The sequence below is a fragment of the Theropithecus gelada genome, chromosome 20 (genome assembly GCF_003255815.1).
Source record: "Theropithecus gelada isolate Dixy chromosome 20, Tgel_1.0, whole genome shotgun sequence".
NCBI lineage: Eukaryota > Metazoa > Chordata > Mammalia > Primates > Cercopithecidae > Theropithecus > Theropithecus gelada.
The window spans coordinates 25838744-25851460 of NC_037688.1; the positions used below are offsets into that span (position 1 = coordinate 25838744).

The 12717-nt window shown below is 47.5% G+C and overlaps 1 protein-coding gene across 4 annotated transcripts in view; it reads left to right on the top strand.

Annotated features, from left to right (window-relative positions):
- Positions 1 to 12717, top strand: part of DUS2 (dihydrouridine synthase 2) — a 93487-nt gene that overhangs the window by 40617 nt on the left and 40153 nt on the right. For all 4 annotated transcript variants that reach the window (XM_025370239.1, XM_025370238.1, XM_025370237.1 and 1 more), the window contains one exon: positions 5919 to 6062. In XM_025370239.1, the coding sequence (XP_025226024.1) occupies positions 5937 to 6062 (126 nt within the window). In that variant the 5' untranslated portion in view covers positions 5919 to 5936. The remainder of the gene's footprint in view (positions 1 to 5918; positions 6063 to 12717) is intronic.

Here is a 12717-nt window from a genome sequence, read left to right on the forward strand (position 1 = left end):
CCATCCCAGCACTTTGGGAGGCTGAGGCGGGCGGATCACTTGAGGTCAGGAGTTCGAGACCATCCTGGTCAACATGGTGAAACCCCATCTCTACTGAAAACACAAAAATTAGCTGGGCGGCCGGGCGCTGTGGCTCACGCCTGTAATCCCAGCACTTTGGGAGGCCGAGGTGGGAGGATCACGAGGTCAGGAGATCGAGACCATCCTGGTCAACATGGTGAAAACCCGTCTCTACTAAAAATACAAAAAAATTAGCCGGGCGCGGTGGCGGGCGCCTGTAGTCCCAGCTACTCGGGAGGCTGAGGCAGGAGAATGGCGTGAACCCGGGAGGCGGAGCTTGCACTGAGCCGAGATTGCGCCACTGCACTCCAGCCTGGGCGACAGACCAAGACTCCGTCTCAGAAAAAAAAAAAAAAAAAAAATTAGCCGGGCATGGTGGTTAATTTTTGTCCCAGCTAGTCGGGAGGCTGAGGCAGGAGAATTGCTCGAACCTGGGAGGTGGAGGTTACAGTGAGCCAAGATCACGCCACTGCACTCCAGCCTCGGCGACAGAGTGAGACTCCATCTCAAAAAATATATATATAAATAAATAAATGAATAAAAACCCACTAGAAATCCCTTCATGTCTTTCATGAATCACCTGCTTTGCATGGCCTGCATGTTTTGCATGTGTATATATATTTCTATGACAAGGTTTATCAGTAGACATTATTTTTTTTTCTTTTTTTTTTTTTTTGGAGACAGGGCCTTGCTCTGTCACCCAGGCTGGAGTACAGTTGCACAATCATAGCTCACTGCTGCATCGAACTCCTGGACTCCAAATGATTCTCCTGCTTAAGACTCCTGTAGTGGCTGGGACTGCAGGCACCTTCCATCACTTCTGGCTAGTTAAAAAAAATATATATATTTTTTAGTAGAGATGGGGTCTTGCTATGTTGTGCAGACTGGTCTCAAACTCCTGGCCTCAAGTGATCCTCCTGCCTTGGCCTCCCAAAGTGATGGGATAACAGGTGTGAGCCACCTTGCCTGGCATAGACATTTTTTAGGACTATCGTAATTCAGATAAAATGCTCTGGAAAGAATACTTTCCCAGCAATGGCATCTCCACCAATGAACTGAAGACAGCGCTGGCTTTGATCCTCTGGGGAACTCATGAACTCGTTTATTTTATTTTATTTTTTTTTTGAGACGGAGTCTTGTTCTGTCACCAGGCTGGAGTGCAATGGCGTGATCTTGGCTCACTGCAACCTCTGCCTCCCAGGTTCAAGTGATTCTCCTGCCTCAGCTTCCCGAGTAGCTGGGACTACAGGCGTGTGCTGCCACACCCAGCTAATTTTTATATTTGTAGTGGAGATGGAGTTTCACCATGTTGGCCAGGATGGTCTCGATTTCTTGACCTCGTGATCCGCCTGCCTTGGCCTCCTAAAGTGCTAGGGATTACAGGTGTGAGCCACTGTGTCTGGCCGTGAACTCTGTTTCTAAGCAACTTATATAAATCTCTCCCTTTCTGCTAATAAAAGCTTCCTTTTCCCCTTCTATCACCATATGTACTTGTGGCTTGCTGCATCCTGGATTATAATCCTTTTCTCCCATTCTCAAATAAACTCAACATGTTTGGAGATAATTTTTCTTTAATGTCTTTTTTTTTTTTTAAGGTTAACAGGATATGATGTCCATGTAACTGAAGTTAAGGTTACTATTTTTTACTTTTTGAGATGGAGTCTCACTCTGTTGCCCAGGCTAGAGGGCAGTGGTGTGATCTCGGCTAACTGCAACCTCCGCCTCCCTGGTTCGAGTGATTCTTCTGCTTCAGCCTCCCGAGTTGCTGGGATTACAGGTGCGCACCACCATGCCTGGCTAATTTTTTTATTTTTAGTAGAGACAGGGTTTCACCATGTTGGCCATGCTGGTCTCGAACTCCTTATCTCAGGTGATCCTCCCGCCTTGGCCTCCCAAAGTGCTGGGATTACAGGCGTGAGCCACTGTGCCTGGCCAAGGTTACTGTCTTAAGAAATTGGAAGTAATAGAGGAGACCAGCCCTTAAAAGGAATGGTAGAAGAGATTGGAAATAAGTGACTAAAGTGTGATGTGAGTGTGATCTCAGGGTGGGGTGAGTGGTTGTGGCAGTAACTGGGAAAGGCATGGGGGCTGCCTAGTTTTTCTCAGAGGAGCCTCCTTAGAGGCAGGGTGAGTCAGGCACCTCTGACAGAGTGCCAGAGGAAGTTCCCAGACCAGCCACCCTACAAGAGGCTGTCCTCTCGGCTACCACAGTGGGGTATTCAGTCATACCTTACAAAGCAGCCTCTAAAGGCCAGGTACCTGGCTTAGTGCTAGAAACCTGGCAGTGAACTAAGCAGCCACACTCCTGTTCTTATAGAGCTTGTTGTCCTGGTGGTCTCCAGGAGGAGCTGGGCATTGAACAAGAAACGACAGCACTCAGTGTGGACACATGGAGTGTAACTGAGCTGCAGAGAAATGTAGGGTGTTGGGAAAGCATGGGACCAGGGACCTGAATTTGATTTTCTACAGGGACACATCTCTACAAAGGGGGCATTCAAGGACAAGGGGACCTTAGTATGGGCATGCATGTCCAAGTTGGGGAGATGGGGAGAGTATTCCAGACAGAACTGCAAGTGGGCAGGCCCCAGGGCAGCAGACAGTTTGGTGTGGGAGACTTTAAAGGAAGGCCAGGGTGGCCGGGCACAGTGGCTCACACTTGTAATCCCAGCTCTTTGGGAGGCCAAAATGGGCGGATCACCTGAGGTCAGCAGTTAGGTGGGTGTGGTGGTGGGTACCTGTAATCCCGGCTACTCGGGAGGCTAAGGCAGGAGGCTGAACCTGAAAGGTGGAGGTTGCAGTGAGCTGAGATTGCACCACTACACTCCAGCCTGGGCAACAGAGTGAGACTACATTTCAAAAAAAAAAAAAAAAAAAAAGGAATGCCAGGGTGGCCAGGGCAGAGAGGGAGGGTGAGAGAGACACAGGTGAGGGTGAGACTGGAGAGGTGGGTAGGGACTGATCATGCAGGGCCTTGTGGGCCATTATAAAGGTTTAGGATTTTTCCTAAAGTCAGTGGGAAGCCACTGAAAGGTATAAATGGGGGGAGTGATATTATCAGAGTTGCCTTTTTAGGATCCCATGCTGGCTATTGTAAATAGATTGGATAGGAAGGGGCAAGTGTAGATTTTTGGAGATCTATTTGGGGTCCGTGCTGAAGTCCTGGCAGCAGATGAGCAGAGGGTTTTTGGCGTGCAGTGGTGGCCATTGGGGTGTAGTAAAGCGTGTGGGTTAGAGTTATATTTTGAAGGTTATTTGAATAGGAGTTAGTGATGGATTGAATGTGGGGAATGTGGGTTAAGGATGAGTAATTGGGAGACTGGAGATGCTATTAATGAAAGGGGAAAGATTTTCTTTCCACTTATTGGACTGGTTAACACATTCTCTTCCTTTAGTCCTTGGATCAGAGATTATTTCTTTTTAAAATTATTTTTATTTAAAAATAAAAAAAAATTTTTTTTGAGACAGGGTCTTGCTCTATCACCAGGCTGGAGTGCAGTGGTGTGATCATGGCTCACTGTAGCCTCAACCTCCTAGGCCCAAGTGATACTCTGACTTCATCCTCCCAAGTAGCTGAGACTACAGGTGCTATTTTTTTTTTTTTTTTTCAGGTAAAGTCTTGCTTTGTTGCCTAGGCTGGAGTGCAGTGGTGTGATCTCAGCTCGCCACAACTTCCGTCTCCTGGGTTCAAGTGATTCTCTTGCCTCAGCCTCCTGAGTAGCTGGGATTACAGGCGCGTGCCACCACGCCTGGCTAATTTTTGTATTTTAGTAGACATGGGGTTTCACCATATTGGCTAGGCTGGTCTTGAATTCCTGACCTCAAGTGATCCACCCGCCTTGGCCTCCCAAAGCGTTAGGATTACAGACGTATGCCACCATGCCCAGCCCAATTTTTGTATTTTTTGTAGAGATGGGGTTTCACCATGTTGCCCAGGCTGGTCTTGAAATCCTGAGTTCAAGCAATCTGTCTACCTTGGCCTCCCAAAGTTCTGGGATTATAGGCGTGAGGCACCTTGCCTGGCCTAGTTTTATTTTTATTTTCAGACAGGGTCTCACTGTCACCCAGGCTGGAGTGCAGGGGTATGATCTCAGCTCAGCTCAGCAACCTCTGCCACCCGGGCTCAAGTGATCTCACCTCAGCTTCCTGAGGAGCTGATACTACAGGCATGCACTACCACTCCTGGCTAATTTTTATGTTTCTGTAGAGATGAGGTCTTGCCATGTTACCCAGGCTGATCTGCAACTCCAAGCTGATCTCCATCGCCAACTCAAGCGATTTCCGCACCATGACCTCCTTAGTGCTGAGATAACTGGCGTGAGCCGTTGCCTGGCTTTTTATTATTTTTATAATAAAAAGGGGGTCTTCACTGATCAAATCTTATCTTCTCATTAAAGCCCATGTTGACTTCTCTATTTGAAATTGCAACCCATCCCCAGCACTTTCAATCTCCCTTCTCCCTGCTCTAGCATTACCAGTTTTCCAACATACTATATAGTTTACTTATTTGTTATGCTTTTTGTTTTTTTTTGCCTATACTCTCTGGCTAGAATGAAAACTCTGCTTCAGATACTCCACCGCATGTATCTGAGTAAAAAAAAAAAAAAAAAAAAAAAGAATGAAAACTTCCAGAGCTGGAATTTTTCTGTTTTTTTTTTCTTTTTTCTCTAATGTGTCCCAGGAGACTGGGACAGTGACTGGCACAGACTAGTCATTTAATAAATGTTTGTTAGATGAATGAATGTGCATGTATACTAATTTTTATGTTCAGGGAAAAGGAAAACAGGCCAGGAGCAGTGGCTCACGCCTGTAATCCCAACACTCTGAGAGGCCAAGGTGGGTGGATCACTTGAGATCTGGAGTTCAAGACCAGCCTGGCCAATGTAGTGAAACTCCCATATATATATATATATTTTTTTTTTGAGATGGAGTCTTGCTCTTGTTGCCCAGGCTGGGGTACAATAGTGCCATCTTGCCTTACTGCAACCTCTGCCTTCTGGGTTCAAATGATTCTCCTGCCTCAGCCTCCTGAGTATCTGGGATTATAGGTGCCCGCCACCATGCCCAGCTAAGTTTTGTATTTTTTTTTATTTATTTATTTATTTATTTATTTTTTTTTTGAGGCGGAGTCTTCACTCTGTCGCCCAGGCTGGAGTGCAGTGGCGCGATCTCGGCTCACTGCAAGCTCCGCCTCCCGGGTCCGCGCCATTCTCCTGCCTCAGCCTCCCAAGTAGCTGGGACTACAGGCGCCCGCCACCGCGCCCGGCTAATTTTTTGTGTTTTAGTAGAGACGGGGTTTCACCGTGTTAGCCAGGATGGTCTCGATCTCCTGACCTCGTGATCCGCCCGCCTCGGCCTCCCAAAGTGCAGGGATTACAGGCGTGAGCCACCGCGCCCGGCCTTTGTATTTTTTAGTAGAGGTGGGGTTTCACCATATTGGCCAGGCTGATCTCAATTCCTGACCTCAGGTGATCTGCCTGCATCGGCCTCCCAAAGTGCTGGAATTACAGGTGTGAACCATCGTGCCCAGCTGTAAAACTCCATCTTTACTCAAAATACAAAAATTAGCTGGTCGTGGTGGCAGACGCCCATAATCCCAGTTACTTGGGAGACTGAGGTGCGAGAATTGCTTGAATCCGGGAGTCAGAGGTTGCGGTGAGCCCTGCACTACATGGCACTCCAGCCTGGGTGACAAAGCAAGACTGTCTCAAACACAAAAACAAACAAACATAAACAACCAACCAAAAGAAAAGGAAAAGAAACTACTGTGTGCTAGAAGCTTGAAGAAGGGAAGCCTGCTCTTGATAACAGAAGAGATTTTCTCCATTTGAATTTCTGACTCTTGTTTCCTTTATTTTCAGGCTGTAACAGAGGAGGAAATGATTTTGAATAGCCTCTCTCTGTGTTATCATAATAAGCTAATCCTGGCCCCAATGGTTCGGGTAGGGACTCTTCCAATGAGGCTGCTGGCCTTGGATTATGGAGCGGACATTGTTTACTGTGAGGTAAGGGCCTCTGATTTTCTGGGTGCGCTTCTCTACAAGTGCACACTCCTCTTCATTTGTGTGTGGGAGTGGTCAGGAGTTAGGGGGGACAGAATGGGAATTGACTTTATAGGTGCTCACCAAAGGCTGGAGGAGATGAACATGTGTGACTCTGATGAGTCTTGTGCACCCTGCCAAGGCCCAGGAGCCTGGTAGCACGGAAGTGTTCTGGGATACCTTGGGCCGGGTGAATAGATAAGTTGCATGACGTGTCTGGGCAACACAGTGGGACCTTAACTCCATTTTAAAAAATTAAAGAGGCCTGGCACAGTGGCTTATGGCTGCAATCCCAGCACTTTGGGAGGCCAAGGCAGGCAGATCACCTGAGGTCAGGAGTTTGAGACCAGTCTGGATAACGTGGTGAAACCTTGTCTCTACTAAGAATACAAAAATTAGCTGGGCGTAGTGGTACATGCCTGTAGTCCCAGCTGCTCGGGAGGGTGAGGCAGGAGAATTGCTTGAACCTGGGAAGTGGAGGTTGCAGTGAGCCAAGATCATGCCACTGAACTCCAGCCTTGGCAACAGAGCAAGACTCCATCTCAATAATAATAATAATGATAAAAATAAAAGATAAAAAGAGACTGGGCATGGTAGCTCATGCCATAATACTAGCACTTCGGGAGGCCAAGGCAGGAGGATCACTTGAGCCTAGGAGTTTAAGACCAGCCTAGGCAATATAGTAAGACTCCATCTCTTTTTAAAAAAGTTTTGGCCAGGCGCGGTGGCTCAAGCCTGTAATCCCAGCACTTTGGGAGGCCGAGACGGGCGGATCACGAGGTCAGGAGATCGAGACCATCCTGGCTAATACGGTGAAACCCCGTCTCTACTAAAAAATACAAAAAACTAGCCGGGCGAAGTGGCGGGTGCCTGTAGTCCCAGCTACTCGGGAGGCTGAGGCAGGAGAATGGCGTGAACCCGAGAGGAGGAGCTTGCAGTGAGCTGAGATCCGGCCACTGCACTCCAGCCTGGGTGACAGAGCGAGACTCCGTCTCAAAAAAAAAAAAAAAAAAAAGTTTTTATATATTAAAAAAAATAACCCTGGTGTGGTGGCTCATACCTGTAATCCCAGCACTTTGGGAGGCTGAGACAGGAGGATTACTTGAGTCCAGGAGTTCGAGACCAGCCTGGGCAACATAGTGAAACCCTGTCTCTACCAAAAAATAAAAAAATAAAAAAGGTACAATAGAAAAAGAAAACCACTATGTAGAGAGAATGGAGGACTTAAGAGGAGATTGGGGGAAAACATACTCTTACTTGCTGGGTATGTGTGTTGGCGCATAGGAATCAATAACAGAAGACGTAAAAGAGTGAGAAAAATAGGCAAATTAAAAAGAGTATAGTGTCAGGGAAGGTAAAAGTCAGGTTTGTTAACCATGTCAGATAATGCAGAGAAATCCAGATGCAAAAAGACCAAGCAGGTATTTGATTTGAAAATTAGGCTCATGCCTATGGGAGGCTAGGTAGGAGGATTGCTTGAGCCCAGGAGTTCAAAACCAGCCCTAGCAACATAGTGAGACCTTGTTTCTTTTTTTTTTTTTTTTTTTTGAGACGGAGTCTCGCTCTGTCGCCCAGGCTGGAGTGCAGTGGCCGGATCTCAGCTCACTGCAAGCTCCGCCTCCTGGGTTCACGCCATTCTCCTGCCTCAGCCTCCCGAGTAGCTGGGACTACAGGCGCCCGCCACCTCGCCCGGCTAGTTTTTTGTATTTTTTAGTGGAGACGGGGTTTCACCATGTTAGCCCATGTTGGGATGGTTTCGATCTCCTGACCTCGTGATCCGCCCGTCTCGGCCTCCCAAAGTGCTGGGATTACAGGCTTGAGCCACCGCGCCCGGCCGAGACCTTGTTTCTTGAAAAAAAAAAGCAAGGAAGCAAGGAAGGAAGGAAGGAAGGAGGGAGGGAGGGAAAAGAAAATTAGACCACTGGAGGACAGCTCTAGTACATAGACGTGAACACTCATGGAGTTAATGGCTTGAGGAGTGAATAGCAGGTGAGGGAATAGAAGTAGGGCTGCTGACTACCCCTTCGGTTAAGGGAGGTACAGGCAGGTAGCTTGAGGTGGAGGAAGTAGGGTGAAGTGAGTTGTTTCTAGATGACTTGCATGTTTGTAGTATAAGAGGAAGGAAGGCGTTAGAAGGAAGCCTGAAGGTCAGGGCTTGGTGAGGACAGGAATCTTTTTTTTTGTTTGTTTTTTAAGACAGTATCTCACTCTGCCTTCCCAGGCTGGAGTGCAGTGGTGCAATCTTGGCTCACTGCAACGTCTGCTTCCCAGGTTCAAGTGATTCTCCTGCCTCAGCCTCCCAAGTAGCTGGGATCACAGATGCCCACCTCCACGCCTAGCTAATTTTTGTATTTTTAGTAGAGATGGGGTTTTGCCATGTTGGCCAGGCTGGTCTTGAATCCCTGACCTCAGGTAATCTACCTGCCTCGGCCTCCCAAAGTGCTGGGATTATAGGCGTGAGCTACCGCACCCAGCCTTAGGGTTGTTTTCAAGCCCTTTGGAAGTTTAGGGCCCACGATTTATGTGATTACTTCAGTATGTGACCCTCCTAATTGGGCAAGACTTGGTTTTCCTAGTAAATGTGCCCATTCCTTTCTTCCAGGGTCGTGCTCCTGTATGGAGCAGAGGAAATATGAATGAAAATGTGTTAGCATTGTTTGATGTGCTCTTCCCTGATAGAGTCAGTGTAGGTTATGAATAAACAAAGGGGTCTCTACCTATTCAGAGACCTAAGCCTTCCACCCAGACCTGTCCCCTGTGGAGAGCAGACAGGCAGGCAGGTCAGCCTGGGTTGTGTAGGTGGCTGGGACTGGGCCCCAGGGCATGGCTGACTGTGGTGTCTGGTGCCTCCTGGTGGCTCCATGGTTGTTCTGCCGGTGAGCTTTGGAGTACCAGTTGCCTGGATGTTCTTACTGGAGCGGGGGAGTTCATGTGAGGTGGCCTGTCTGTGGGATTAGATAATCAAATGACCCCACCCAGCTCACAGGACCTCGGGCATATCAGGCATGTAGGCACCTCCTTAAAAACCCCACAAAGTCACCGGGTGTGGTGGCTCACACCTGTAATCCCAGCACTTTGGGAGGCCAAGATGGGTGGATCACCTGAGGTCAGGAGTTTGAGATGAGCCTGAACAGCATGGTGAAACCCCGTCTCTACAAAAATACAAAAAATTAGCTGGACATGATGGTGCACGCCTGTAGTCCCAGCTGCTTGGGAGGCTGAGGTAGGAGAATCACTTGAACCTGGGAGGCGGAGGTTGCAGTGAGCTGAGATCGCGCCACTGCACTCCAGCCTGGGCGACAGAGTAAGACTCCGTCTCAAAACAAAACAAAACAAACAACCCACAAAGTCCTCAGCATCTGGAGGATGAGCCAATCTGTAAAAGTCAAGGGAGCAGTAGTCTTTCTGCATCAGGGTCTGCCAGGAATTTTTGAGGAGTGATGACAGTTTTTTGGGAGGTGCTGCAGAGGCCGCGTTCCTGTTTCTTTTTATAAGAATGGTGGGATTTGGTGTTCCAGTCTGTGAAGAGACACTGACCTGTTAGACCTAAACTTCTTAGTAAGTAGGATCAAGGGAAAAGGCAGTGTTCTTAAGAGGCCCAGAGTCCCACAGTCCAGAGGCCCACAAATGATTGATTTAGGCTATGCACAGTAGCTCATGCCTGTAATCCCAGCACTTTGGGAGACCGAGGCGGGCAGATCACCTGAGGTCAGGAGTTTGAGAGTAGCCTGGCCAACATGGTGAAACCCTGTCTCTACTGAAAATACAAATTTAGCCGAGCATGACGGTGCATGCCTGTAATCCCAGCTACTTGGGAGGTTAAGGCAGGAGAATCGTTTGAACCCGCAAGGCAGAGGTTGCAGTGTGCCCAGTGCACCATTGCACTCCAGCCTGGGCGACAAGAGCGAAACTCTGTGTCAAAAAAAAAAAAAAAAAGAGAAATGAGTGATTTTTTTAAAAGTTTTTTTTTTCTTATTGTGACAAAAAACATTTAAGATTTACTGTCTTAACCATTTGTAAGTGTACTGTTCAGTAGTGTTATGGAGATTCACATTGTTGTGAAACAGATCTCCGGAACTTTTTCATCTTGTGAAACGGAAACCCTGTAGCCATTAAACAGCAATTCCCCCATTCCCCCTTTCCCAGCCACTGGTAACTCTCATTCTACTTTCTGTTTCTATGAATTTGACGACTTTAGATACCTTATATAAGTGGAATCATGTAGTATTTATTGTTTGTGACTGGCTTATTTCCCTTAGCATAATGTTGTCAAGGCTGACCTATGTTATGTTATAGCATGTGACAATATGATTTCCTTCCTTTTTTTTTTTTTGAGACGGAGTCTTGCATTGTTGCCCAGGCTGGAGTGCAGTGGCACGATCTCGGCTCACTGCAAGCTCCACCTCCCGGGTTCACACCATTCTCCTGCCTCAGCCTCCTGAGTAGCTGGGACTACAGATGCCCGGCTAATTTTTTTTTTTTGTATTTTTAGTAGAGACGGGTCTTGTTAGCCAGAATGGTCTCATCTCCTGACCTCGTGATCCGCCCACCTTGGCCTCCCAAAGTGTTGGGATTACAGGCGTCAGCCACCACTCCTGGCTGATTTCCTTCCTTTTTAAGGCTGAATAGTACTCTATTGTATGTATATATCACGTGTGGTTTATCCATTCATCCATTAATGGCCATTAGGTTGCTTCTATCTCTTGCGATTGTGAATAATGCTGCTGTGAACATGGGTGTACGAATAATCTCTTTGAGACCCGGCTTTTAATTCTTTTGATTATATATCCGGAATTGGGATTGCTAGATCATATGGTAGTTCTATTTTTAATTTTTTGAGGACCCTCCATACTGTTTCTTATAACCATAATGGCTGCATCATTTTACAGTCCCACTAACAGCACACAAAGCTTCTGGTTTCTCTACATCCTCAGAAATGCTTGTTTGTTTGTTGTTTTTGAGACAGTCTTATCCTGTCGCCCAGGCTGGAGTGCAGTGACATGATTGATCATAGTTCATTCCAGCCTGGAGCTCCTGGGCTCAAGGGATCCTCCTGCTTCAGCCTCCTGAGTAGCTGGGACTACAGGCTTTTGCCACCACACCTGGCTAATTTTATTTTATTTATTTATTTATTTATTTATTTATTTATTTATTTAATACAGAGTCTTGCCCTGTCGCCCAGACTGGAGTGCCATGGCGTGATCTCAGCTCATTGCAACCTCTGCTTCCTCGGTTCAAGCAATTCTTGTGCCTCAGCCTCCTGAGTAACTGGGATTACAGGCGTATACCACCACATCTGGCTAATTTTTGTATTTTTGGTAGAGATGGTGTTTTGCCATGTTGAGCCACCATGCCCAACCACGTCTGGCTAATTTTAAAATCTTTTGTAGGCCGGGCGCGGTGGCTCAAGCCTGTAATCCCAGCACTTTGGGAGGCCGAGACGGCGGATCACGAGGTCAGGAGATCGAGACCATCCTGGCTAACACGGTGAAACCCCGTCTCTACTAAAAATACAAGAAAAATTAGCCGGGCGAGGTGGTGGGCGCCTGTAGTCCCAGCTACTCGGGAGGCTGAGGCAGGAGAATGGCGTGAACGCCGCGGGGCGGAGCTTGCAGTGAGCCGAGATCGCGCCACTACACTCCAGCCTGGGGCACAGAGCAAGACTCCGTCTCAAAAAAAAAAAATAAATAAATAAAATAAAATCTTTTGTAGAGATAGGATTTTGCTGTGTTGCCCAGGCTGGTCCCAAACAGGTGGCCTCAAGTGATCCTCTCGCCTGGGCCTCTCAAAGTGCTGGGATTGGCTGGGTGCAGTGGCTCACGCCTGTAATCCCAGAACTTTGGGAGGCCGAGGTGGGTGGATCTCGAGGTCAGGAGTTTGAGACCAGCCTGGGCAACATGGTGAAACCCCATCTCTACAAAAATACAAAAATTAGCCGGGCGTGGTGGTGCGCGTCTGTAATCCCAGCTACTCGGGAGGCTGAGAATTGCTTGAACCCATGAGGCACAGGTTGTAGTGAGCCGAGATCACGCCATTGCACTCCAGCTCTGGGTATCAGAGCAAGACTGTGTCTCAGGAAAAAAAAAAAAAGGTGCTGGGATTACAGGTGTGAGCCACCGTGCCCGGCCCACTTACTGTTTTTCCGATGGTAGCCATCCTAATGGGTATGAGGTGATACTTCATTGTGGTTTATTTCTCTGATTAGTGATGGTTAGTGATGGTGAATATATTTTTATATGCTTTTTTGGCCATTTGTATGTCATATTCACCCAGAATAGGGAATTTTTAAAAAACAAAAAAAAATTAAAAATTATTTATTTACAAAGAAATAATTTCTTTCTTTCTTTTTTTTTTTTGAAACGGAGTCTGTCTCTATTGCCCGGGCAGGAGTGCAGTGGCATCATCTCAGCTCACTGCAACCTCCATCTCCTGGGTTCAAGCAATTCTCCTGCCTCGGCCTCCCAAGGAGCTGGGACCCCACGCCTGCTTAATTTAGGTATTTTTGGTAGAGACAGGGTTTTGGCATGTTGGCCGGACTCGTATTGCGCTCCTGGCCTCAAGTGATCCTCCTGCCTTGGCCTCACAAAGTGCTGGGATTACAGGCTTGAGCCACTGCACC